Source organism: Oryctolagus cuniculus, chromosome 10, assembly GCF_964237555.1.
Source record: "Oryctolagus cuniculus chromosome 10, mOryCun1.1, whole genome shotgun sequence".
NCBI classification, from domain to species: Eukaryota; Metazoa; Chordata; class Mammalia; order Lagomorpha; family Leporidae; genus Oryctolagus; species Oryctolagus cuniculus.
Window position 1 is genome coordinate 117,639,911 of NC_091441.1, and position 26,372 is coordinate 117,666,282.

General features: G+C 48.3%; 1 protein-coding gene across 15 annotated transcripts in view; it reads left to right on the forward strand.

Annotated features, from left to right (window-relative positions):
* The window catches only part of RAD18 (RAD18 E3 ubiquitin protein ligase), a 102,250-nt gene that overhangs the window by 54,838 nt on the left and 21,040 nt on the right, over positions 1 to 26,372 (forward strand). For 10 of the 15 annotated variants that reach the window (XR_011379675.1, XR_011379674.1, XM_008273586.4 and 7 more), the window contains one exon: positions 6,532 to 6,706. The exons of 4 other annotated variants lie outside the window; for them this stretch is intronic. Coding sequence is in view for 9 of the 11 variants with exons in the window: in XM_008273586.4 (XP_008271808.2) it covers positions 6,532 to 6,706 (175 nt within the window). In the remaining 2 variants the exon portion in view is untranslated. Of the gene's footprint in view, positions 1 to 6,531; positions 6,707 to 9,733; positions 9,936 to 26,372 lie in introns of those variants that run through there. One more of the 15 variants, XM_008273579.4, reaches the window with a different exon arrangement.

Genomic DNA, 26,372 nt, shown 5'->3' on the forward strand with positions numbered 1-26,372 from the left:
TCTGGGCCTCCCTTGTGGGTTACGTGGGCCTGCTGCTTCCCAGGCTCTGCATTAGTGGCAAGCTGGAACAGGACGCGGAGCCCCTGTGATAGGAGATGCAGATATCCCAAGAGGTGTCCTACCCACTGTGTCAGACACCCACCCCATATGGTTTTTTTATTAACATGTGGTTAGCGGCCAGCACTGTGCTCTAGCAGGTAAAGTGGCCGCCTGCAGTGCTGGCATCCCATATGGGTGTTGGTTTGAGTCCCGGCTGCTTCACTCCCAATCCAGCTCTCTGCTATGGCCTGGGAAAGCAGTGGAAGGTGGCCCAAGTCCTTGGGGCCCTGCACCCATGTGGGAGACTGGAAGAAGCTCCTGGCTCTTGGCTTCAGATCGGTGCAGCTCCGGCTGATGCGGCCATCTGGGGAGTGAACCAGCGGATGGAAGATCTCTCTCTCTCTCTGCCTCTCCTTCTCTCTCTGTGTGACTCTTACTTTCAAATAAATAAATAAATCTTTAAAAAAAAATACTCAAAACGTGTGGTCGTGGTGTATATTTTGAGGCACGTTGAATACTGTAAGTCAATCTAGTCACGATAATTCCCTTTTGCATCTCCTCGCCATTGCATTATGTTTGGAGCCCTCTAGCTCCACTCTTCTAGCTCTTCAGAGCACATTTATTAGGGTGCTGAATATTAGTCACCCAGTGTTATGTTTCTAATGCTGGGGCTTTGGGGCGTGAGCAGAGCAGAATCATTTAGCAGGAAGTTCACAGGAAAGTTGGTTTTCTCTTTGTTGTGGTAAAAGGTATATAGCAGAGTATCATTCTTTTAACCATTCTTAAGTGTTCAGTTCATTGGCATTAAATTCACATATTGTGTAACCGTCACCATTATGCACACCCAGAGATGTGTATTTTATTCCCCCCGTGGGCTCTGTAATTAGAGAACAGTGGTTCTCCCTTCCCCGTCTCCCCGGCAGTCTGCTTCCTGTGTCTGTGGATTTCCCTGTGGTGGGTCCCTCACGTGGAGCATCTGTCCTTTTATGTCGCTGTATTCCTTTAGGTGTGTGTTCTCAGGGCCTGTCTGTGTTGCACACACATTCATTCCTTTGTGTGGCTGGGTAATATTCCATTGCGTGCGTGTACCGCATTTTGTTGTCTCCTTGCTCGTTTCCACCCTGGTTATCGTGAATAGCACTGCTGTGAGCCGTGGGGTCAACCCTCTGTTGCCTGCTTTCAGTTCTTGAGGATTTGGGCTTAGGAGCAGAGTTCCTGTTCACGGCCGATACTTTGATCGTTGAGAAACCGCCACACCGTCATCTATGGTGACTGTGGTATTTTACACTCGCACAAACAACGTGTGAGTGTTCCGGTTTCTCCATGTCATCGTCCATAATTGTTACTGTCCGTTTGTTATCATAGCCATCTTAGTAGACAGAGGTACAGATGCTTGTGGGTTTTTGTTTGCTTGTTTATTTTGGATTTTTTTTTAAAGATTTATTTATTTGAAAGAGAGTTACAGAGGTCTTCCATCCGCTGGTTCACTCACCAAATGACTGCAATGGCCAGGGGTGGGCAAGACTGAAGCCAGGAACCAGGAGCTTCTTCCTGGTCTCCCACGTGGGTGCAGGGGCTCAAGGACTTGGGCTGTCTTCTTCTGCTTTCCCAGGCCACAGCAGAGAGCTGGACTGGAAGTGAGCAGCCAGGACTTGACCCAGTGCCCGTATGGGATGCCGGGGCTGCAGGCCAGGGCTTTGAAAGACTGTGCCACAGCGCCGGCCCCTACTTGTGGTTTATGATTTGCAATTTGCTAGTGACTAATGATGCTGAGCAGCGTTTCATGTGGTTGTAAACAACTTGTCTTTCTTCTTCGGAGAAATAAATACGCAGATCACCCGCCCGATCTGTGGCTGGGTTGCTTGTGCTGTAGTTGTTGCTACCGGGTGGGTCACCCGCCCGATCTGTGGCTGGGTTGCTTGTGCTGTAGTTGTTGCTGCCGGGTGGGTCACCCGCCCGATCTGTGGCTGGGTTGCTTGTGCTGTAGTTGTTGCTGCCGGGTGGGGTTTAGCCCAGTGGTAAGGGGCTGGTTGTAGTGCTCACGTCCTGTGTTGGAGTGCCTCATGGAACTCTAGTGCTGCTCCTGATTCCAGCTCCCTCCTAACGTAGACCCCTAGAGGCGGCAGGCGATGGCTCAAGTGTTTGGGTCCCTGCTACCCGTGTGGGAGACGGGAATTGAGTTTCTGACTCCCGGGTTAAGCTCCCTGATATTACAGCCATCTGAGGAGTGAACCAGCAGGTAAGAACTCTCTGGCTCTATGCCTCTCAAATTAAAAAAAAAAAAAAAAAGTTTTAAAAAATTCTTTGTGTATTGTAGCTATTAGCCTCTTACGGTGTTAAGAGGGTACTTCAGGATGCTCATGGGAAAAGAGAATTAATAAGAGCATTTTAGTGTGGATGTGGCACTCCACACACTCACATCTCCCACTGGAACGTCTGGGTTTCACCCCAGCTTCCTGCTGATGCAGACCCTGGCAGGCAGCAGGGAGGGTGCAAGGAACTGGGTTCCTGGCGCCCACGTGGGAGGTCTGGGTTGCGTTCCCAGCTCCTGGCTTCAGTTCTTCAGTACAACTTTCTTGGATTTTGGAGCATGAACCAGCAGATGGGAGCTCTGTGTCTGTCTGTCTCTCTCTCAAATAATAGTAACCTAAAACAAATAAATTTATTTTAGTGTAAAACTTTTTTGAAATCCATGTACACGTGCTCATTTTCCATGAAGTTTTTGAAGATCCTTCTTACAATTTACAATTACAAGCATTTTTTATGGTGTTTTTTTACTTCCTGGTGTCCTTTCATGCACAGGAATGCTTCCTTTGATGAAGTCCAGTCCGTTGTTTCTTTGTTGCCTGTACTTTTGGTGCTTGTCTATAAAACCATTCCTGAATCCAGTACCATAAAGATTTTTCCTTCATGTTTTCTTCTAAGAATAGTATAGTTTGAGTTCTTCTGTTTAGGTCTTTGATCCATTTTGTGGTAATTTTTGTATACTGTATCAGCTGAGTATTATACCTGATTGTTTCGGCATAGATTGCCAGTTTTTCTTCACTCGTATTTGAAGCCTGTTCTGTCTATATTGAATGTGCCCGGTAGTCTTGTTGAAAATACGTTGAGCCGGCGCCGCGGCTCACTAGGCTAATCCTCCGCCTTGCAGCGCTGGCACACCGGGTTCTAGTCCCGGTCGGGGTGCCGGATTCCATCCCGGTTGCCCCTCTTCCAGGCCAGCTCTCTGCTGTGGCCAGGGAGTGCAGTGGGGGATGGCCCAAGTGCTTGGGCCCCGTACCCCATGGGAGACCAGGAAAAGCACCTGGCTCCTGCCTTCGGATCAGCGCGGTGCGCTGGCTGCAGCGTGCCGACCGCGGCGGCCATTGGAGGGTGAACCAACGGCAAAGAAAGACCTTTCTCTCTGTCTCTCTCTCTCACTGTCCACTCTGCCTGTTAAAAAAAAAAACAAAACGTTGACCATATGTGTGAATATTTATTTTTGTACTCTCTAGTCTGTTGGCTCATAAGTCTGTGTATATGGCAGTGCCTTGCTGTACTGCTTTAATTCCTATAGCTTTGTGATAAATTTTGTAATTGGGGAATGTACATCCTCCAACTTTGTTTTTCTTTTCTAGTATTATTTGGCTATTTGGGGACCTTTGAGATTCCATATAAATTTTAGGATGTACTTTTCTGTTCCTGCAGAAATCATTACTGGGATTTTGTTAAGTATTATACCGAATCTGTAGGTTCCCTTGGATAATATTGGTAGTTTAATATCTTCCAATCCATGAACATGGGATGTATGTCTATTTAATCATGTCTTTATTTTTCTTAGCAGTTTTATAAATTGTTAAGAAAGATTTATTTATTTATTTAGAAGTCAGAGTTACAGATAGAGAGGCAAAGACAGAGAGAGAGCTTCCATCCATTGATTCACTCCCTAAATAGTCACAATGGCCAGGGCTGGGCCAGGCTGAAGGCAGGAGTCCAGAGATTGTTCTGGGTCTCCCAAGTGGACACAAGGGCCCAAGCACTTCGGGCATCCTCTGCTGCTTTCTCAGGTGCATTAGCAGGGAGCTGCATTGAAAGTGGTGCGCCTGGGTCTTGAACTGACATAATGCCAGCCCCATAGTTTTATAAATCTCAGTGTTTTTAGTTTGTAAGTCTTTGTCCTCATTGTTTAGATTTATTGCTAAGTCTTTTGTTCTTTTAGGTGCTGTTGCATCCCTTATTTTCATTCTCAGTTCTGTTGGTGCCTTTTAGTAGTTTGGTGCCTTGGTGTGTATTTCATGATTTTTGAACAAGTTGAATTTTTTTCATGTAATTATTGAAGAGTATTCTTAGAAACGTGTCTAGCTCTTGAGAAAATCTGTTTTAACATCTCCAATCAGAAAAATGTTTGTGTGTATTAGCTGAGTCTCTGCTGGCTGTAATTGAGTGCTTGTGCCTAGGGATTCTGTATTTTGTGTGTATAGACAGCTGAGTGTTGTCCTGTCTGCGTGTTGAAGTTGATTGCTGCTGTGAGATTGCTGTACACGAATGTACTTGTGTGGCAGGGGTGGAGAGAGCAAGACAAGAAGACAGACATGCAGAGACTAACTGCAGAGACGGGTTGTGTGGAGAATCATGGGCCAGTGTCACTACTGCTTCTTAGAATAAACAGTGACCTGTTGGGTTCTCTCAGGTGAACCTGCCCTGTTTTGTTGCGTGTCTCAGTCTCCCATTGGGGGCTGCATTTGAGGCCTGCTTGCTGAGATTGAGATCTAAGGTCAGGCATGATGAATAATTAACTTTCAGGGCCTGCAGATTCCTGAATGATGTTTGTCCCAGAGAGCAGATTTATCTTCCAGAAGCATACGAAGGAGAGGAAGCAGTGAGAGGATACGGATAAGCTGCAGACGTGAAAGATTGGTGCTGGCTGCACTGCCTTCTCCTGGCCCATTGAGAGCGATCATGGCCTGGGTGCCCTGAGATTTCCAGGGTGAGAGGTTCTTCAACATGATGGGGTGTCTGCACAGGAGACACACAGGCTCTGGTGCATTTGTCATTATTACAAGAGAGTGAACCTAGCTGAACATTTTTTGAAAGATTTATTTATTTATTTGGAAGGCAGACTGACAGGTAGAGACACCAAGAGAGAGGGAGTCTTCCATCTGCTGCTGTGCTCTCCGAATGGCCGTAAGAGCAGTGCATTGGACAGGGGGTTTTGTTTTGGTAATCATGGCTTGTTGCTAACCAGACAACATTATGCACTTATTCCAGAAATTATACCACTGTGATGGAGGCTCTTCTCGTATTGTAAAAAAATGTAGAACTATTTTTGGAAAAATCTTGACTGTCTGAACTTGGATAGGCTTTCTGAAGAAGCCGTCTCACTCTTCCATAAATTTTCTCTGTAGCAAGACCTTGGCTGATTGTTTATGGCGTCCTCTTTGAAAGGCCTGTGCCCTGACAGGCGTGGTGTGTGATCTCTGTTTCTCTCCAAGGAAACGAATGAAAATGTGTACATGCAGCCTGCACACACAGCACTTGCCTAGGTCCTGACCTGAGACGGCACAGGTGAGAACCCAGCAAAGCCTTGGCCCTGCGTGTGTCTCACTTCTCCGAACCTCTGACTGCATTGCTCTAGTTCCCTTGGACCTTTGTTACCTCAGAAACACAGTAAGACAGGCGACACATAGAGGTGTTGGGTCCAGGGGAAGCGTTTGTTGTGTCCAATTAGTTTTCCTGTTGCGTAGTAAACAGCTAGGTTCTATTTAGTGGTTTAGATGAAGGATGAACAGGGGCTTGCATTGTGGCATGGAAGTTTATATGTGATGCTGGCGTCCCATATCAGAGTGCCAGTTCGAGTCCCAGCTGTTCCACTTCCAATTTAGCCTCCCACTGATCTCCTGGGAAAGCGGTGGAGGATGACCCAAATGTTCGGGAGCCTGCCACCCATGTGGGAGACCAGGATTGTGCTCCTGGCTCTGGTTTTGGCCTGACCCAGGTGCTGCTCTTATGGCCATTTGGAGAGCAAAGCAGCAGCTGGAAGACTCCCTCTCTCTCTTGGTGTGTCTACCTCTCTGTCAGTCTGCCTTTCAAATAAATAAATAAATCTTTCAAAAAATGTTCAGGTAGGTTCACTCTCATGTAATAATGACAAATACTGGGATTCTCTTAGTTGAATCTTTAGTCCTTTGGTCATAATTCTTGTTTGTTGGTGTTCTCTGATCAGTGAAATTCCTTAGTATTCTGTAAATGAATGCCTCGTTAGAATTATAGGGTTTTTCCCTCTTCTGTTTTTAAAGGGAGCTTTATTTTTGAGATAATGAATCTTGGAAAAACATAGGGTGAGCGGTATAATGATGCCATGGCAGTGCTGATCTTTTTCTCTGTCACTCCAGTTTTGGAATCAGTGTTGCACACACTTTCATTTTACTGAGTACAAACAGCAGTATGAAGATTGCAGGAACAGAGGGCATATGGAGGCTATAGATTTGAAGAGACTTTTTTTTTCCTTTTTAGACGGGGAAAATGATGAGATGAAGTTCTCAGCGATGACCTCAGTAACAAACCACTTCACTCACTCAAAGCTGGGCTCCCCAGGGAAGTTGGCGCCCGAGAGACCAGCTGATGCTTCTCATTATTCTGATGTGCAGGAAGCGACTATTCTTTCATCAGAATCTGGGTCCTGCAATAGGTAAGGAGCCTGCAGCCATCAGTTCCTTTAAAATTTCTGTTTGCTGTACACGCCTAGACAGACACACAGCGGTATCAGGAAAGCTGTGCCTGGCACCCATGTCCATCTTGGTTCCAGCCCCCTCACGGCAGGAGCCAGCTGGGCGGGGAGCAGGGAGAGCGCTGGTCCAGAGGCTGGCTTCTCTGCTCTGTGGCCTCTGTCTCTGTTTTCCTAGTGTTGGAAAGCAAAGTGGGAAAGGCAGTGGGATTTCTGTCAAGACAATGGGTGAAGGAGATAATCAGAAAGATGGTGTATAGAAAAGTAAAACAAGGTGGAACAGCGTAACCGAGTAAATAGATCAGGTTGGGGAATCTAAAAATTGGAGTTTTATTGATGAATTGTTTTGAAAAGATTTTTTAAGTGATGATTTGTAAGATGTTAAAGAGCTAATTTATTTTATACAGCTATTTTATCTTCTGACACTTTATTTTATATTACAAGGTTGAGCATGCCTAATCCAATACTCCAAAATCTGAAATTTTTGTGAGTGTCATGGCACACTTTGGGGAGTCTGAGGGGTTTTTGCCTTAGAATTGCTCAGCTAGCAAAGTCCATGCAACTACTCAGAAACCCAAACACTCACACTCCACCAGTGCTGCTGTCAGCCTGTGGTGCTGTTGTCTGTCCCCATGTTGACCAGACCTCCAGAGTTGCTAACCTCTGCTGTTCCAGCGTCCTCCTTGCTCCTTCCTCCTGGGAGGAAGCTCTGCCTTTGCTTCTCCTGAATTCCTCCCTTATCTGTAGGTGCCAGTGCCACGTTAAAATGCTGCTCAGACTTAGCACTGTGCCTTGGGAATTATATCGTCTTCAGTGGTAGTTCGCTTAACAAATCTTAACAGTGCTCTCAAATGATAAATTATTTCTTATCTGAGTCATTAGATCAGAAAGAAGCCTTTTACAACTAGAGTTTACCTGAAGGCCCTTGAATTCCGTGGCGTCCTGGGAAGCAGTTTCACGTTTGTGAGAACTAGGTATTAGGAAGGGAAGTCTTTCCGCCTCCTCCCAGAGATTTGCAAGGTCAGAACATTGTCTCCAGCTGACTGACAGGTCACCAAGTGGTTGTTCTAAATGAGGCCAGCCTGTGAGGCTAGTGGGCAGTGTGTGTTCTTAAACCCAGATCTTCCAGGGTATAGGGTAGAAGGGGAGAGGAAGCTGAGGCATGGAGACCTGTGGTCAGCCATGGTCCCTGGGTACCTGAGCACGTGGGGTGATTGGGTGACCCTCGACGCTTTTTGAGCTGGGAGTGGGGGTGGAGGACACGGAGTCAGGGACCGTGGCAGTCAGGTGTATCTGGGGACAAAGGCGTAGGACACAGGGTGAGCTGCTTGGAATCTTGGCCTCACCAGGGTGTGCTGGCTGCAGACCGTGCGAGGAGGCTCCGTGAGGGAAATGCCGCAGCCTTGAGGTCGCCTGTGGCCCCGGAACTAGGGGGATGAATCGTGTGCGGTCTCCGGCTTCAGAAGCGGGAAAGGAGGCACCGCGGAGGGCCGTGTGGACTGACCGCTCCTGGGTCAAGCGCAGTTCAGCGAAGGGTGGCTCCCGCCCGTCGCTCCCCCGAGGCTGCACTGCGCTTTCACCCGACTCCCAGCCCCGCGCTGCCCCTGCTGCCGCTTCCTCGCAGGCTGCTCCGAAGCTCCCTGTGCTGCGTTGTGTGTCAGCACGACCTTCCTTTTAGTCAAGCGTGATCTCCATTGCAAAGACAATATCGTGGAGTTTGCACCCCTTGGGAGCGCAGCCTCACTGGTGGTGTGTAAGGATTTACCAGGCTTGCCTTGAGGGGCGGCAGTGGTGTCTCCTTGGGCACTCAGTACTCACTATCAATGGAGCAAGCGTGAACAGGAAGTGTTAAATACATTGTAAATATTCAGTACAGCAATCTTTGGGCTTTTTGTTTTTTTTTGGAATTTTTTTAAAGACTTATTTATTTACTTGAAAGTCAGAGGTACAGAGAGAAGGAGAGAGAAATCTTCCATCTGCTGGTTCACTCCCAAAAGGCCACAAAAGGCAGGGATGGGCCAAAGCCAGGAGCCTGGAACTCCACCTGGGTCTCCCCCATGGGTGATAAGGGCCCACGTGGTTGAGCCATCTTTTTTTTAAAGGTTAATTAATTTATTTGAAAGGCAGAGTCACAGAGGCGGGGGTAGGGAGGGGGAAGAGATCTTCCATTTGCTGGTTCACTTCCTAAATGGCCGCAACAGCCGGAGCCAGGAGTTTCTTCCGGGTCTCTCAGGTGGATGCAGGGTCCCAAGCACTTGGGCCATCCTGTACTGCTTTCCCAGATGCATTAACAGGGAGCTGGATGGGAAGTGGAGCAGTTGGGACTTGAACTGGCACCCATAGGAGATACCGGCATTGCAGGTGGCGGCTTTACCCACTACACCACAGCACCAGCCCCTGGTTGAGCCGTCTTCCACTGCTTTCCCAGGCGCATTACCACAGAGCTGGATCAGAAGTGGAGCAGCTGGGACTTGAACCAGAGTTCACCTGGCATGCTAGTATGTGGGTGGCAGCTTAACCCACTGTGCCACAACATCAAGCCCTGGAGTTCTTTTTTATGCTCCCTTTTCATAGTTCTGTTACCTTGTCAATCTAAAATCTTTCAGTTTAAAAGGTAGACTCTTCCTTGTGCCAGGTAATGCCTGGAAACTGAGGGTGTAGGGCAGTGGGGAGGGGGTGGGCACTGATCTGTGGGCTTGGCGTGGGGTGAGCTCAGGCCTTCTGCAGTGTCCAGGGAATGGACTGTCAGGTGTGAGTGTGCAGCGGGGATCAGCCATGGGTGGCTGCAGGCTAATAGGCTTTGAGTTGAGTGGCTTCCTGATAAGTTCTCCTGGATGAGTTTTGGATTCAGTCTTCTGAAGACTATTTTCATGTCTCCTTGAAAAGCACATAAAAATATATTACATCTCAGCTCTGCTGGGAAGATTAAATGGGATAATAGATGTGAGAGTTTTTGATAAATATGTGATTTTTGGTACTACTTTCATAAAGGCAGCTCAATTGGATTTTCTTCAGTAATTCTGGAAAATGCGGATTTCCTGGCGGAGCCCTGCAGTAATGGCTTCTCAGCCCTCACCCAGCTGACGCTGAGCCTGAAGTTGAGACGTCGGCTGCGGTTGGCTGCGGCTGTGCCGGTGCTGCCAGTGGGGTTCGCCATGGCTCTTTGCAGCGCCATCATCAGTGGTATTGCATGTACAAGGGTACTTGGGAAAAATTTATGGAAAACAATTAAAATGTAAATTTCTTTTAGTGCAGAAAGCTTCTAAGTTTGTGCATTGTGTTTTCATAATACGCATTTTTCATGAACTTTTTCAAGACCCTTTGTATTAGTGTTTCCTTAGTTGGTCATTTAACTTATTGTTCACAAAATAATGAAGCAAAGCAGCTATAGTCTGTGAAGAAAAACCCAGACACAGAGCAGCAGGGTGCAGACTTGTCAGAAAGGCAGTACTGGGGCCGGCGCTGGGCACGGTGGGTAAAGCCACCGCCTGCAGCACCAGCATCCCGTGTATACACTGGTTTGGGTTCTGACTGCTCCATTTCCGATCTAGCTTCCTGCTAATGACCTGGGAAAGTGGTGGGTGATGGCCCAAGTCGTTGGGCCCCTGCACCAAAAAAGGAGACCCAGATAAAGCTCCTTGCTCCTGACTTTGGACCGGCCCAGCTCCAGCTGTTGGAGCCATTTGGGGAGTAGACCATCGGATAGAAGATTTCTCTCTGTCTCTCCCTCTCTCTCTAACTCTGCCTTTCAAATAAATAAATAAATCTTAAAAGGAAAGAAAGAAAGGCAGTATTCACCAGGACCTGAGTGACCACAGCTCTATATTCTTTTGAGAAACAACCGGGTGCGGTCCAGGGCAGGAAAGAAAGACCTCCACAAGTGTATGAAGAGATGCTGCACTGTGTAATGAGCCATGGGCGATGATTGCCCGTTTGCTACGTGACTGCTGAAGGCAGGGGAAGCAGCCAGATCTCTCAGATTCAGGGGAAGGAATTCTGGAACAGGCAGGCAGCATGAGTCACTCGTGGGCGGCCGAGGACTGTTGCTAAGATAGCAGATGTTAGCTTGTCAGACGTAGCAAAACTGCTTATGCTCCAGCCGCATGCGGTGAGTTGCAGACAATGGAGTTGGAATTACAGAATGGATGACATCACTCCAGTGACGTCCCTGAGGCAGCAGCTGAGACTCTGCCCCCCGTGCTGCGGCGGTGGTGCAGGGGAACGGGCTGTCGGGGCACACCCAGAACAGGCGGACGAGCAGCCACAGCCTGTGTCTGAGACCTTTTAGGAGCACTCCAAGGGGATTGGTTAGATTGTTTATGGAGTCGCACGGCGATGCTAGAAGAGGAGAACATATGCAGGAGCTCTGAGGAGCTGTCTGTCCGTGTAAATTAAAGATTCTCACTGGGAAGGAAGGAGTGTGCAGTGCCTCAATTGACTTTCAGTTTTTCTTAGTGACATGAAATAATGTTTCATCTTGCAGTCCATGTTGTCTTAGATATTGCCTCAGATTTTCTGAATATGAGTAATGTCCCTGTTTTACTGTAAACGTCGTTTTATCATCCATTTAGAGACTCAGAAATGGAGCATATATTACTGATTAGTGGAAGCCTGACAGAGGCTGGCGCAAGTACAGTGATCGTTGCTTAGTGCCAGCCTTATTGGCGGCCCGTGTTGCGGTGCAGCGGGTTAAGCCTCCATTTGTGGTGCTGACGACCCATCTGGCTGCTCCGGTTCCGGTCCGGCTCCCTGCTAATGCAGCTGCCACAGCAGAAAGTGGCCCAGGTTCTTGGGACCTTGCACTGACGTGGGAGACCTGGATGGGGCTCCAGCCTGGCCTAGTCCTGGCTATTGGGCCGTTTGGGGAGTGGACCAGTGGATGGACTTTCTCTGTCTCTGTCTCTCTCTCTTGAAAAACAACCAGGTACCCTCCAGGGCAGGAAGGGAAGACCTCCACAAGTGTACGAAGAGACGCTGCACTGTGCAATGAGCCATGGGCGATGACTGCCCGTTTGCTACGTGACTGCTGAAGGCAGGGGAAGCAGCCAGATCTCTCAGACTCAGGGGAAGGAATTCTGGAACTGTCAGGCAGCGTGAGTCACTCAAGAGAGAGAGAGAGAGTCAGAGAGAGTGAGGTCTTCCATCTGCTGGTTCACTCCCCAGTTGGCCACAACGGCCAAGCTGCACCAATCCAAAGCCAGGAGCCAGGAGCCAGGAACCTCCTCTGAGTCTCCCACGTGGGTGCAGGGGCCCAAGCACTTGGGCCATCTTCCACTGCCCTCCCAGGTCACAGCAGAGCGCTGGATCAGAAGTGGAGCAGCCAAGACCTGAACCAGGGCCCACATGGGATGCTGGCACTGCAGGCAGTTTTACCTGCTACGCCACAGCACGGGCCCTTCGTTTTGTTTTTAAAAGGGGTTTATTTGATAGGCAGAGTTAGAGAGAGCGCTTCCATCTGCTGGTTCACTTGCTAAATGGTTTAAGTGGCCAGGACTGGGCCAGGCCAAAGCCTGGAATTCCATCCAGATCTCCCACATGAGTGCAGGGGCCTAAAGACGTATGTTGCTTTCCCAGGAGCATGAGCAGGGAGCTGGATCGGAAGTAGAGCTGCCGGGACTTGAAATGACAGTCATGTGAGATGATGGTGTCACAGACACAGGCTTATTCACCTGTGCCACAACACTGGCACAGTTTTTTGTTAAAAAAAATTTAGGTTAAAAAAATAAAATTCTATAGTTTTATCAGCCAAAAGTATCTTAGTGTTAACACTTTAATAAATATATCTTTCCAAAGACAGATGTGTGGATAATTAAGATGAACACCTTTTAAACAGTTTGATGATACAGTTTTTGTCATTTTTCAAACACTTTTCTGGGGCAAGCGCTGTGGCATAGAGGGTAAAGCTGCCGTCTTCAGTGCTGGCTTCCTGTATGGGCACCAGTTCGTGTCCCAGCCGTTCCACTTATGACCCAGTTCCCGCTGGTGTGCCTTGGAAAGCAGCAGAGGATTGCTCAAGCCCCTCACCCGAGTGGGAGACCCAGAGGAAGCTCCTGGCTGTGGCCTGCCCCAACCCCAGCTGTTGCCGCCATCTGGGGAGTGGGCCAGCGGATGGAAGATCTCTTTCTATCTACTTCTCTATAACTCTACTTTTCAAATAAATAAAAATAAAATCATTTTAAAAACAATGAAATGCTTTTCTTCCCTTTTTTTCTTTTTTAAACATATTTATTTAGTTGAAAGTCAGAGTTAGAGAGAGAGAGGGAGAAACAGAGAAATCTTCCAGCTGTTGGTTTGCTTCCTACATAGCCACAACAGCCAGCGCTGGGCCAGGCTGAAGCCAGGAGCCAGGAGCTTCATGTGGGCCATTTCTGTTGATTTTCCCAGCTCATTAGCAGGGAGCTGGTGGAGAAGTAGAGCAACTGCAATTCGAACCATTTGGGATGCTGGCATCGCAGGCAGTGGGTAAAGCCACAGCTTTACCTGCTGTGCCACAGCACCAGCTCCAAAATGCTTTTCTTTGTAAGAGAAAAGACAAGGTATTTTAGGTCTAACGTAAGTGCACATATATCGTGAATTGTTTCTGAATCATATAGTTATGACATAATGCAGAATATAGATCTTAATATTATGCTATTGGATAAAGGCTTTTTTTTTTTTTCCTCAAAACAGTATTCAAACTTACGTGATTTGGCAGATTGGGAGCTAAGAATAATCTTGTCTTGAGATGCAGTAGATCTATCCAATCCAGATATTTTGGTGAAGAATTTTGTTGCTTACTTAATTCCTAATTAATACTCCCTTTAGAATTTGAAGTATTAGTTTTATATCGATCTAAGCTAGCCTGAAGACAGATGATAAACACGTTGATAAGAATTTTGGATTTCTGTGCAGCTTCTTGCTGGATGACTTCCGGGAATTCAAAAGACTTGGCCAAGTTTCTGTGAATTAACTTATTGTTCTTCCTAGTCAGGCAGAGAGGGCTTTTGTTCCCGTGTTTGGCACGCAGGAGACGCTGCATTCTTGTCGAGGGCTGCGTGGGAAGAGGAGGTGCTGCTGGTTGCAGCCCTGGAGGGGAAGCTCTGCCCTCACGCAGGGAAGGATGCGGCCACGCTGGTCCTGGGCACAGCCTCCAGGTCGGGCATGCTGTGTCTTGGCAAAGGATGCTGGAGAGAGGCAGGGTCTTTGGGCACAGCTGGAATATGGAAATGCTCTCTAGATGAGATGATGTTGCCACATACTCAGTTTCCTGGTTTTGAAAGTCGTATCCTGGTGATGTGAGTGGCTGTGGCGGAGGGTGAGGGGGATGTGATGGCTGCCCCTTCCTGTTGGTGGTTAAAGAAGTGACATGTTTTACATACAGGTTATGACACGCACAGAGGACAGGAGAAAGCACATGCAGCGGAATGTTGGCAAAATCTGGGTGTTGCAAATGTTGCAAAATCTGGGTGACGGGGCCATTTATTTGTTTTTGTAAACTACAAAATTGAAATTTTAAAAATTTTAAAAATTTAAAAATTTTAAAAATTTCTGAAAAGCCTATTCATAATGAAAGTTGCTGGCATGTATTGTAAGAAAGAGAAATAGCTGGCTTCCTGCGTATTAGAGAGTTTCTAAAAGGAAAGATTTATACTTGCCATTTATTGACCAAAATAAATAAATAAATAAATAAATAAATAAAAGCAGTAACTGAAGATCTCCATGGCATGGTGAATGGTGAATGGGGTTGCCGTTCATTCACAGCCAACTGAACATGGCTTTCTGTTAGCCCTGGTATGAGGAATGAGCTAACAAGTGGGCACCGTGACTTCTGTACTCGTGAAATCCGCTGATCTCGGTGCTTTGTGACTGGATTTGTAGTCCTACCTGGAGGGCTTTCCCATAGATGAGGGCTGGCTACAAATGCACCTGGGTCCGCTCAGGCGTGAAGGAGCACTTTTTAACTTCTCAGAGTCCTGGAGAAAGCAGTCATTGCGTCTCAGATACTAAATGAGTAGCCCCCTCTCTGTGGAGGAAATCCCACACAGACAGGAGGCACAGAGCACCCAGCAGTTTGACAGACAGGCTAACCGTTGGCCATGCGTCTGCTAGATTCTGCTACACCTTTCTTTCACCTTTCTGTCATTTTGAAAGCCCTACTCAAAATTACTAAGGGTTGGAGAGAGAAGCAAGAACAAAGCCTGTGAAGAGATCTTTTCTTGTTTTTAATATTTTAGATTGATTTGGGAGGCAGAGAGCGAGCACGAGCGCCCGTCTGCTGGCTAACCATCCATATGCCCACAACAGCTGGAGCTGGCTGGGGTCGAAGCTGGGAACCGGTGCAGTCTGGGGCTGTCGTGTGGTGGTAGCCTGAACCCAAGTACTTGAGCTGACTCCACCAACCCCCAGGGTCTTCATTATAGGAAGCTGGAGTCAGGAGTCGGAGCCAGGAATTGAACACAGGAGCTCTGATGTGGGATGTGAACATTGTAACCTCTAGTCCAAATGTCGGTTCCCTGAAGAAATCTTGATTACTGTTTTTTTTTTTTTTTTTTTTTTTTTTTAAAGAAAAGATAAATAGCTAAATCCCAGCCTTCCTTAAGTCCTGAGTAAGTTGCCGAGTGGTGGAGGTGACCCTGAGGGGAAATGGCTGCGCCATTCTTGAAGGACTCTCGAGCACCGGCACCGTCCACGTGTGGATGGACCGGGCTGAGCCTGCTGCTTGGCAGAGGGGACGGGCAGCCGCCGGACCTGTCGTCAGAGCAGCCTCTCGTGGCCGGGAGTGTAGTCAGGGTAGGGGTGAGAACGTGCAGTCTGCTCAGGATTGGGTCACCCGCACAGTTTGTGATTGGTGAATACAGCAGGAGGAGGGCTCCAAGGGGAGTCTCGAAGCTCCTTGATGCTTTGTGCTGAGAAGCTTCTGGGTCATTCGGGACGTTTTTTGTCCAGCTTGTGTCTTCCTGGGCCAGAGGCTCCTGGAGCAGCACACTTTGTACTGATAAACACACTGGAGTGCTGGGGTCTTCTCACGTGGGCCGTGAGCCGTGTGGCTTCTCCGTGGGCTGTCTGAATGCTTGCAGCGTGGCACCCTTCAGTCCACAGCGAACCCAGTGTGGAGATCTGGCAGCGGAAGGCCGGAGGAGTCAGATGACTAGCTTAGGGCTGATCAGGTTGTATGTGGCAAGACCAAGATTTGAACCCAGGCTGGCAGAACTCGAGCCTGTGTCCTCCTTACTGCTAGGCTGCTGTGGCCAAGCAGCCAGGCTTTCCACCCCCGTGAGAGGAGAAATGGGCAGTTTTTGAAGCGGTTACACGGTTAGGTTCCTGAGAAGCTGCCCCCGAGACAGGCATTGGAATGGAGGTGGTGTGTTTGGAAGAGGAGGGGAAGGCAGCATTAAGGGGCAGGTTTTCGAGCCAGGGCCTGTGTGCGCAGCTGAAGTGTGGTCCTTCCCGGAGCCTGGGAGCTGCGCTGTGACACTCAGCCAGGGTCCCCAGGCAGGAGGCCGGGGCGCTTCTGTCATTCAGTCCCTGGGGCTGCGCCTTCCTGCTGCAGACAGAGCAGGCTGTCCCCTCAGGCCACAGCTGAGGTTGGAAGTCAGGCCAGGCACTTGGGGGACAGGTAGGAGTGGGGGCTGGAGCAGGCCCACGCAGGGTTTCAAGTGCAGATTGGTTTTCCGGGTGCTTTGTGAATGTGGATGTCGGAGGAGAGAGGCGCAGGTGATCTCAAACCCTCCCAGCCAGTTGGGTCCCCAAACTGAGGGGAGAAAATGTGATGGCTGTGAGAAACGATTTACGTTTTCATCCTATGTGATAGTGAACTCAGGTACAAAATAATCTGTCACCAAACTGAATTCCCTGGCATACTGAGTAGAAATCTGGCCTGGGGCAGAGAATCAGCGGTGCAGGAGCCGGAGCTCAGGGCTGTCTGGGGACCTTCCCGCGTCTCCTGCTTTGTTTCTGCCTGACGGAGAGCATGCTGTCCGCAGCTCCGCTTCTGAGCGGCTCCGTGGAGTGTGGCCGCAAACCCCGCTGGTCACTTCTCTGTAAACACCTAGACATTGTGTGACTTGAGCCCTTTGTGGATATTTAAGCAGAATTGTTTTTTGAAAGCCACCCTTCTGTTTGGCAGATTTTATGGTAATTTTGAATATGTATTTTTTACATAGAATTACATTGCTGAACAATGTGGATGTGGTATTTTGAAGTATACGCAATATATGTATAAATATAAATATGTACTATTTCATTTGCATGGATTTATGGACCTTAAACATTTGTCTGATCGTTATTTCCTGACGTTTTTCCTTCACTTGTCATTTTATAGCTCAGTGAAAGTTTTTCCTGCTGTTACTGTCTGTGTCTCTAAATGGAAGGCGTTATTGGGAGCCAGGTTTCTCTGGGCGGGGGAGGGTGTTACAGACCAGCAGGGCTGAAATGCACTTGAATTGGAGATGTTCATATGAACTCCTTTTTTGCTTGATAGGGCTTGGCAGGGTGGAACATAGAGAAACAGGCACAGCTTCAGGCGTTTTGCGGGTCAGTGTGCACGCCTTTTTCCTGGCTCTGTCAGCTTACGCACCAAGGACGCACGCACAGCCGCATGAACACACCTGTTAGAAAACGTTCAGTTCTGGAGCTGGGCCTGGAAGACACAAGGGCGTCCTGGAACGTGTTGTAGGACCAGGAAGCAAGGAAGTCCACGAGAAAGGACAAAAAGGGGAAAGGAGAACAGGAAGGGAGAAAAAATAGAAATGGGCACATATATGTAATAATTGGGATTTAATTTTTAAAGGTTTATTTATTTATTTGAAAGGCAGAGATGCAGAGAGGGAGAGAGAGACAGAGAGACTCTTCTGTCTGTTGGTTTACTCCACAAATGGCTGCAGTGGCATTTGGGCCAGGCCAAAACCTGGAACCAGCTTCTAGGTTTCCCACGTGGAGGCAGGTACCTAAAGACTTGGGCTATCTTCCGCTGCTTTCCCAGGCATGTTAGCAGGGAGCTGGATCGGAAGTGGGGCAGGGGGACCCCAGCTGGCACCCATGTGGGATGTCAGAGCTGCAGGCTGTGGCTTAACCTTCTACGCCATGGGATCTTTACCTGAATGCCCTTTAGCTGGGACTCACCAGAGGGACACAGGAGCCAGCTGAAAGAGTTCCCATGCCCAGTGCTGGAGTAATTTAAGCAGTAACATAAAGTTGGATTGGACTAACTTAAAGTAAAAAAAACTTCCATGAGTTCGTACTAATAAAAATGTAATGGGAAGAATAGACAGTTCTGGGGCCGGCATTGTAGCGTAGCCGAGAAAGCTTCCCCTGCAACGCTGATGGCGCCAGCTGCACGTACGGGCGCCAGTTCCAGCCCCAGCTTTATGCTAATGCTCCTGGGAAAGCAGTGGAAGAGGGCCCAGGTGCCTGGGAAACCCAGAAGAGGCTCCTGGTTCCTGGCCTTGGTCAGGCTCAGCCCTGGCCATTGTCGCTATTTGAAGCAAACCAGTAGATGGAAGATCTCTTTCTCTTTCTCTCTCTCAGTCTCCAAAAAAAAAAAAAGGTAATTCTTCTGGGTATAGAAATTGCAAGTAATTGATGTTGATGTTGATTCTTCCCCTCAGGGAGGTGGAGGTAAATCCCCTGCTTGTCATGGCTTCGTCCCAAGAAGCTGGACAGCTCCTCAGCTGGGTGACCAGGGTCGGCCTCACACTGATCGTGTGTGCCCTAGACAAGGGTTACGAGAGTGACCCTGCTCCTCTGTGGTCTCCCTCCTCGAAGCTCGTGTTCGCAGTCCTATGATGAAACACACATCACACAGCCTCCCGTTGCGGGTCTTTGTGTCACACACATCAGCCAGCACTCCTCAGAGACAGGAGAGGTCTGAGAAGCGCTCAGTCTGGAGGAGCCTAGGAAACTGGTGACCTTGTGGCGTCAGGCGCCCTGGGTGGAACTGGGAGGGAGATGTAGGGCCAGGTGTGGACTCTGCATTAGTGATGAATTGATGTTGTTTCATTCGCTGTGATTAATCTATCATAGTGACATGGGATGTTAACCATAGAGGAAGTCCAGTGTAGAACATACCACAACCTTGTCTACAGTTGTTACAGGGAAAATGGCGATAAAGAAAAGTGCTGGGGCAGGGGGTGGGGTGGAATGTGGCCAGCTGGTAAAGCCACCGCCTGCAGTGCTGGCATCCACATGGGAGACCCTGATGCAGCTCCTGGCTTTTGGCTTTGGATTGGCCCAGCTCTGGCCATTGTGTCCATTTAGGGAGTGAACCAGCAAATGGAAGACTTCTCTTTGCCTCTACCCCTCTGTAATTCTGCTTTTCAAATAAATCTTTAAAAAAAAGAAAAAAGTGGCCTTAATTTTTTTTTTAAGATTTTATTTATTTATTTGAGAGATACAGTCATAGAGAGAGAGAGAGAGCCATAGAGAAAGTTCTTTCATCCACTGGTTCACTCCCCAGATGGCCGCAACGGCCAGAGCTGGGCCAATCCAAAGCCAGGACCCAGAAGCTTCCTCTGGGTCTCCCACGTGGGTACAGGGGCCCAAGCACTTGGGCCATCTTCTGCTGCTTTCCCAGGCCTTAACAGAGAGCTAGACCAGAAGAGGAGCAACTGGGACCAGAACCAGCGCCGATACGGAATATCTGTGCCCCAGGCGGAAACTTAGCCCACTGCACCACAGTGCCAGCCCCGATGGCCTTTGTTCTTGTTTCACACAGAACAGTTTCTGTGGACAAGGCAGTGGGCAAAAGCAAGATGTATGTCCGTCAGAAACCTCCTGTCCCGGCAGCCAGGAGGGGAGCTCCAAGAGAGACCCAAGAAACTGTGTAGGTTGAGTCTTTTAAGCACAATTTTGGGAGAAAAAAACAGAAGAGCAGCTGATAATCAGAGAGTGGGGGTGAAGCCCCTGAAAGGCCGGAGCCCTGGTCCTGTCTGGCTTGCTCGCGGTTGAACAGGGATGCCATCAGAAGATGTGCTGGTCGCTTCTCCTCTCTGTTCTCAGGATCAGTGAACTCAGAGGGTGGAGTCGCCGCCTCTCTGCTCTTCCAATGAAACTGGCCGCTTGAGTGGTGTTGGCGCTTTGATCTTGCTGAAGGCAGCTTCTGGGAAGACATGCGTTTTGAACCCTCTTAAAGAGGCTTCCCCCTTCCCCATTCCAACCTGGGCTTCCTCACACTACCTCTGCAACTTTTCTGTGAAAGTAAACAATTTAAACCACAAGTTTTGGGGTGGACGTCCGTGTTGTGGTTGAAACGTTGCTGGGGACATTGCGCGCCATGTCAGAGGCGTGCATTGGAGTCCTGGCTATGCTGCCCATTGTGGCCTCCCGCTGGTGCAGCCCTGGGAGGCAGCTGTGGCGGCTCCAGTACTTGAGCCCCTGCCCCCACCTGGGAGGCCTGCCCCAGTCCCCAGCTCCTGATTCCGCTTGGCCCCACCCTGGCTCTTGCCACATCTGGGGAGGGAGCCACAGTTGGGACATCTCTGTCACTCTGTCTGTGCCCGTCTCTCACTGCTTTTCAAATACAAAAATATAAATATATAAGTCAGATATGAATTTTTTTCTAAAATAAAAAAGGTACAACAGGGAAAGAGGAATGTTAGTATGAAAATATCCAAAGAATGTATTAAATATTGTAAAAACCAAAGTCATCAAAACTGTTCTTAAGTAGAAAATTGGGAACTGCTGGATTATAGTAAGTTTAATTATTAAGCTATTCTTTTTTTAAAAAACTATTCTTTCTTCTTTTCATGTAATATTACACATTACATTTAGTTACATAAATTCATTAGCACACCCACTTTTAGTGTGCCCTGTAAAGTGCACTTTGTGCCTTTAAAAGTTAACGTGTAAATGCAGCATGGGGAAGAACTATTATGTTCTTCCAGATTTGTTTTGTGTCTTTTTTCTTGTGCTACTCTTTTTACAGTATCCTCCCAGGGGATATGGCCCTGCCCTTGAAGAAGACTGTACATTTTACAAGCCCTCTCACCCTCTTCTTCTTTCTCCTTTTTTTTTTTTTTTTTTTTTTAAGATGTATTTATTTGGGCCTGTGCTGTGGCATAGCGGGTAAAGCCGCTGTCTGTGGTGCCAGTATTCCATATGGGTGCCGGTTTGAGTCCCGGCTGCTCCACTTCTAATCCAGCTCTCTGCTGTGGTTTGGGAAAGCAATGGAAGAAGGCCCAAGTCCTTGGGCATCTGCACCCATGTGGGAGACCTGGAGGAAGCTCCTGATTCCTGGCTTCGGATGGGCCCAGCTCTGGCTGTTGTGGCCAACTGGGGAGTGAACTAGCAGATGGAAGATCTCTCCTTCTCTCTGTGTAACTCTGCCTTTAAAGAAAAAAAAAAAAAGATGTATTTATTTTGAAAGGCAGAGTTACAGAGAGGGTGAGGCAGAGGGAGGGAGGGAAGGAGAGAGAGAGGAAGAGTGAGAGAGAGATACCTCTTCCATCTGCTAGTTCATTCCCCAAATAGCTGAAGTGGCCAGGGCTGTGGCAGGCTGAGGCCAGGAGCCAGAAGCTTCTTCCTGATCTCCCATGTGGTTGAATGGGCCCAAGCACTTGGGCCATCCTCTGCTGCTTTCCCAGGCACATTAGCAGGGAGCTAGATTGGAAGTCAGCAACCAGGACCCAAACTGGTGCCCATATGGGATGCCAGTGCTGCAGGCTGCGACTTGACCCACGGAGCCACAGCGCCGGTCCCTCATTCTCCTCTGTTACCAGGTGTTTGTTGCTGAATCTATATGGTGAGAGTGAATTGGACAGTGGTTCTGCAGGAACAGGGGAGAATATTTTTCTCAAGGACTCATTGCTGAAGGACAATTGTGGTTAAATAATAAGGTTTTTTTTTTTTTTTTGTTCTGAGGCAGTTCATGCTGGCACTTTTGTGTTTCTTTTTTAATTAACATTTTCATTGAGTAATCTGATGGGCTTCTTTATAATAGATTTATTGTTGCTGTTTTATAATTCTGAATTTGTCAGCATTCTGAGTCCATCCTAGGTAGCAGACATTTTTGTTTTTAGTACATTCTCAAACTGCCATGATGTAACAACCCATCAGGAGAGAGTTTTGAGGTGCCACAGTTCATTGTAGGTTGTGCACCTCCAGTGTTCATAAAAGGGGCTGGCTTTGTGTAGCAGATAAAGCCACCACCTGTGGCATCAACATCCCGTATTGTCCCAGCGGCTCTACTTCCAATCCACCTCCCTGCTTATGGCCAAGAAAAACAGCAGAAGACAGCCCAAGTGTTCTGGCCCCGGCTGCCCATGTGAAAGACCCACATGAGGCTCCTGGCTGCTGGCTTCAGCCCAGCCCAGCCCTGGCCATTGCAGCCATCTGGGGAGTGAACCAGCAGGTGCGATAATCTCTCTCTCTGTAACTTTGACTTTCAAATAAATAAATAAATCTTCAAATGTTCATAGAAATGTTCTTTCCTGGTTCCACACTTAACAAATGGTGCTTTTGGTGTGTTCGCAGGTAGTAATGCCAGGTTGTCACTCACACGTGAAACATGGTATTGAGAGTTTTGGCTGACATGATGTGTTAATACTCGCATAAGATTGATTTTAAGATTTATTTATTTATTTGTAAGAATTACAGAGGTGGGGAAAGAGAGAGAGAGATCTCCATTTGCTCGTTCCTTCCCCAGATGATCACAACAGCTGGAGCTGGGCCAAGCCAAAGCCAGGAGCCAGGAGCTTCCTATGGGTCTCCCACATGGGTGCAGGGCCCCAAGCACTTGGGCCATCTTCTGCTGCTTCCCCAGGACACTAGCAGGAAGCCGGATCGGAAGCAGAGCAGCCGGGACACGAACTGGCACCCACATGGGATGCCGGCACTGTAGGTGATGGCTTTGCCTGCTATACTACAATGGCAGCCCTGAGGTTGACTTAAAAAAAAAAAAATTATTTATTTATTTATTTGAAATGCAGAATTACAGAGAGGCAGATGCAGAGAGAGAAAAAGAAGAGAGAGAGAGGTCTTCCATCACACTGCTTCATTTCCCAGATGGGCACAATGGCCATAGATGTGCCTATCCAAAGGCAGTAGCCAGTAGCTTCTTTCAGGTCTCCCACACAGGTGTAGGGGCCCAAGGACTTGGGCCATGTTCCACTGGTTTCCCAGGCCACAGCAGAGAGCTGGATGGGAAGTGGAGCAGCCAGGACTCAAATTGGTGCCCATATGGGATGCTGGCACTGCAGGCGGCAACTTTACCCACTATGCCACAGTGCTGGCCCCAGGGTTGACTTTTTAAAATTGTGTTTCTATTTATTTTTATTTTTCAGATATTAGATCAACTTTATAGGACTCCTTGTCCCATGTGCTTCTTGCTTATATATGAATTGATGCATAAAACTGAGATAGAATATGGACTCTTCTACAGAATTCAGAATTCAGTTCTTCATTTAAAAAGAAAAATAAGAAAAAGAAACATTCAAGGGTATACTTTTTTTTAAATTTATTGATTTATTTATTTGAAAGACAGGGTTACGGAGAGAGAGAGAAGGAGAGACAGAAATATTCCCGGCTGAAGCCAGGAGCCAGGAGCCTCCTCTGGGTCCCCCACTTGAGTGCAGGGGCCCAGGCACTTGGCCATCCTCCGCTGCTTTCCCATGCACGTTAGAACGCACCTGGACTGAAAGCAGAGTAGCCGGAACTTGCACACGCACTCATAAGGGAAGCCAGCGCTGCAGGTCATGGCTTTAGCCCCTGCGCCACCGCTTAGAGAAGACTAAATGTGAGGCCTGTAGGAACTACACTTCCTTCTAAGTGTTACACGCACAATTAATACTTATTTTACGTCAGTTATTCCCAGACTCCTAGACATAGGTGGCCAGCTAAGAGCTTTCTCTAGTTGGAAAAAAAAAAAAAATCAGAATCAGAATCTGAATGACCTTGTTCTGATGACTGAAGTCTGCTGGGGTAGTGTGTAATTCAGGGCATCATGCTGTTGGAATTTTGTGTTTTTGCCAGTTGTTCAAGACTGAAAGTTGTTTTTTCCCTCCTTTTTCGTTTGATTCTGCCTTTATTTTTCCATCGGAGGAACAGAAGTTGCAAGGTCTCCTAGGAGACCTACAGAATCTGGGGGAAAGGTGCCTTAGCATGGAACGCAGGCAGAGCAGGGTTTAATTAGCCGTGGGATGATCGTGTGCGCGCTGACTTCCTGGGGTAAGCTGTTTCCACTTCCTGTCCTCTGGGCCTCATGATTGAGAGCACACTCTGCCGCTCTGGGACGCGGTGCTCTGCTCTCACACAAATGCATTCTGGAACATGGGTACATAGTAAATCGCTGATCTGGCCTGCTCTTATTGATTTTGCCACGTAAGTGGTGCGTATTGTTCCTGTAACTCGGAGGAACTCAGGCGTTCAGAAGTGATAGGCTTCAGTGGCACAGGCTTCTGTTTAAAATTTGTTTTTAGGTAATTCTGCAAAGTCTGAGTGTCAAAGCCTTCAAGATTTCGTTGTCGTGTGGCCTTAGTATACTGCTCTTGTACTGGGAAGCACATTAGAGCCGTTTATAACCTGTTACTGGGGTATGGATAAGCTCAAATAAATTAAAAATGTGTATCATCAAAAGCTTGGGGTGGGATTGCACGTTTGGTGCCGACACTGTGTCCCGTATCAGGGAGCCTGTGTTTGTGTCCCGACTCCAGCAGTCCCTGGGAGGCAGCACACGGTGGCTCAAGGGCTTTGGTCCCTGCCGCCCACACGGGAGACCCAGATGGAGGTCTGGCTCCTGGCTTCAGCCAGGCCCAACCCTAGTTGTTTTGGGTGTTTGGAGAGTGATCCGACAGATAGATCTCCTGCTCCCTTTCCCTGTCTCCCCTGCCCTCTTTCTATCTCTCTGCCGCCTCGCTGGCTTTCAGATAAAGTGTTTTTAAAGTTTGAGATGCATACAGTTTTGGAGGTATGTTTCTTCTCATATTCTTAAAAAAATATTTATTTATTTATTTGAAAGTCAGAGTTACAGAGAGGCAGAGAGAGAGCGAGAGCGAGAGCGAGAGCGAGAGAGAGAGAGAGAGAGGAGTCTTCCATCCTCTGGTTCACTCCCCAGATGACAGCAATGACCTGAGCTGTGCCGATCTGAACCCAGGATTCTGGATTCATCTGAGTCTCCTTGGGCCCCCTTCTACTGCTTTTCCAGGCCACAGCAGAGAGTTGTATCGGAGTGGAGCAACCAGGACTTGAACCAGTGCCCATATGGGATGCCGGTACCACAGGCTGCGGCTTTTACCTGCTACGCCACAGTGCCGGCCCCTCATATACTTTTGATCATTGAGCCTCACACTGGTGTGAGAGCTGAGTCTCAGAGGCTGTGTTCCGTGCCCACAGCGCAGCTCTCCAGGTGTGTCTGGAATGGTCTTCCTCCTTCAGCAGACCCTCAGGCTGGAAGCTTGTGGCCTGAACTTTGATGTTGCATTGGGTGGTTGGCGTTGGCCGACCCCATGGGGGCAGCTGCATGTGCATTGTCCGTGTGAGCAGCTGAGTAGGTGACCAGAGGTCGGCCTTGCTGTGCAGCAGACGTGCCGGTCTCAGCCCAGCTTCATTCTCAACCCTCGGGTCCCTGTGAGCCCAGGAACTGGAGATCACGTCCAGTCCTCCCAAGTGTCAGAAGGAAGCTCTGTCTTGGGTTTGCTGCTTGCCTTCGCCTTGTCTCCCTTGGGGCTGTCATGTAACGGGTTGCTGCGACCTCCTTGTCTTTCAGTGTTTGGCTTTTGTTTCTGTCAGTCTTCTGTGCCACTGATAGGTGGAAGAATAAAAACAAAATGAAGCCCCATGATTTTGTTCCTGCCCATTAAACTTGAGAGTGTGCACCAGTGTCTGGTTAGAGCAGTGAATATTTTCTTAGCTTTAAACTTCCCTGGGGTCAGCTCTGTGGCGTAGCAGGTAAAGCCACCGCCTGCAGTGCTGGCATCCCATATGGGTGCCGGTTCTAGTCCCGGCTGCTCCTCTTCTGATCCAGCTCTCTGCTATGGCCTGGGAAAGCAATAGAAGATGGCCCAGGTCCTTGGGCCCCTGCACCCGCGTGGGAGACCCAGAAGACTCTCCAGGCTCCTGGGTTCAGATTGGCGCAGTATCCGGCCAATGCAGACAGTTGGAGAGTGAACCAGCAGATGGAAGACCTCTCTCTCTCTCTCTCTCTGCCTCTCCTTCTCTCTCTGTGTGACTCTGACTTTCGAATAAATGAATAAATCTTAAAAAAAAAAAAAAACCCTGTTACCTTCATTAGCCTCATAGAGTTGCCCTCTTTTTGTTTCTTAACTGTGTAACTTTAACATCAGCACAAATATTTAATTTGATTTCAAATTTGAATTTCTGTGGTGAGCCAAGAGAACTCCAGCATTTGGTAACTAACCTAATGTTCTTTATTTCTGTTCCATATAAATAAAACACAGCACTTCTGTAAGAATTTGAAGTGATTGGGCCCAAAGTAATGCTTTCTAATTTGTTGTTTCTAGGCGTTTTCTTCTGCACATAGAGAAAGATGGTATTTCAGCGCGTGCCAGGATAGGAGGTGAAAGGGGAGTCCAGAAATGCTGCAGTGGCCTTGAGCCACCCTGAGCGCCCAGTCTCACCAGCCCGTGGCAGCTTGCTTCAGTGTGCTGTGCCAACATAGCCTTGAGCCACTAACACAGACAGTCAGCTCAGAGAGGACAGT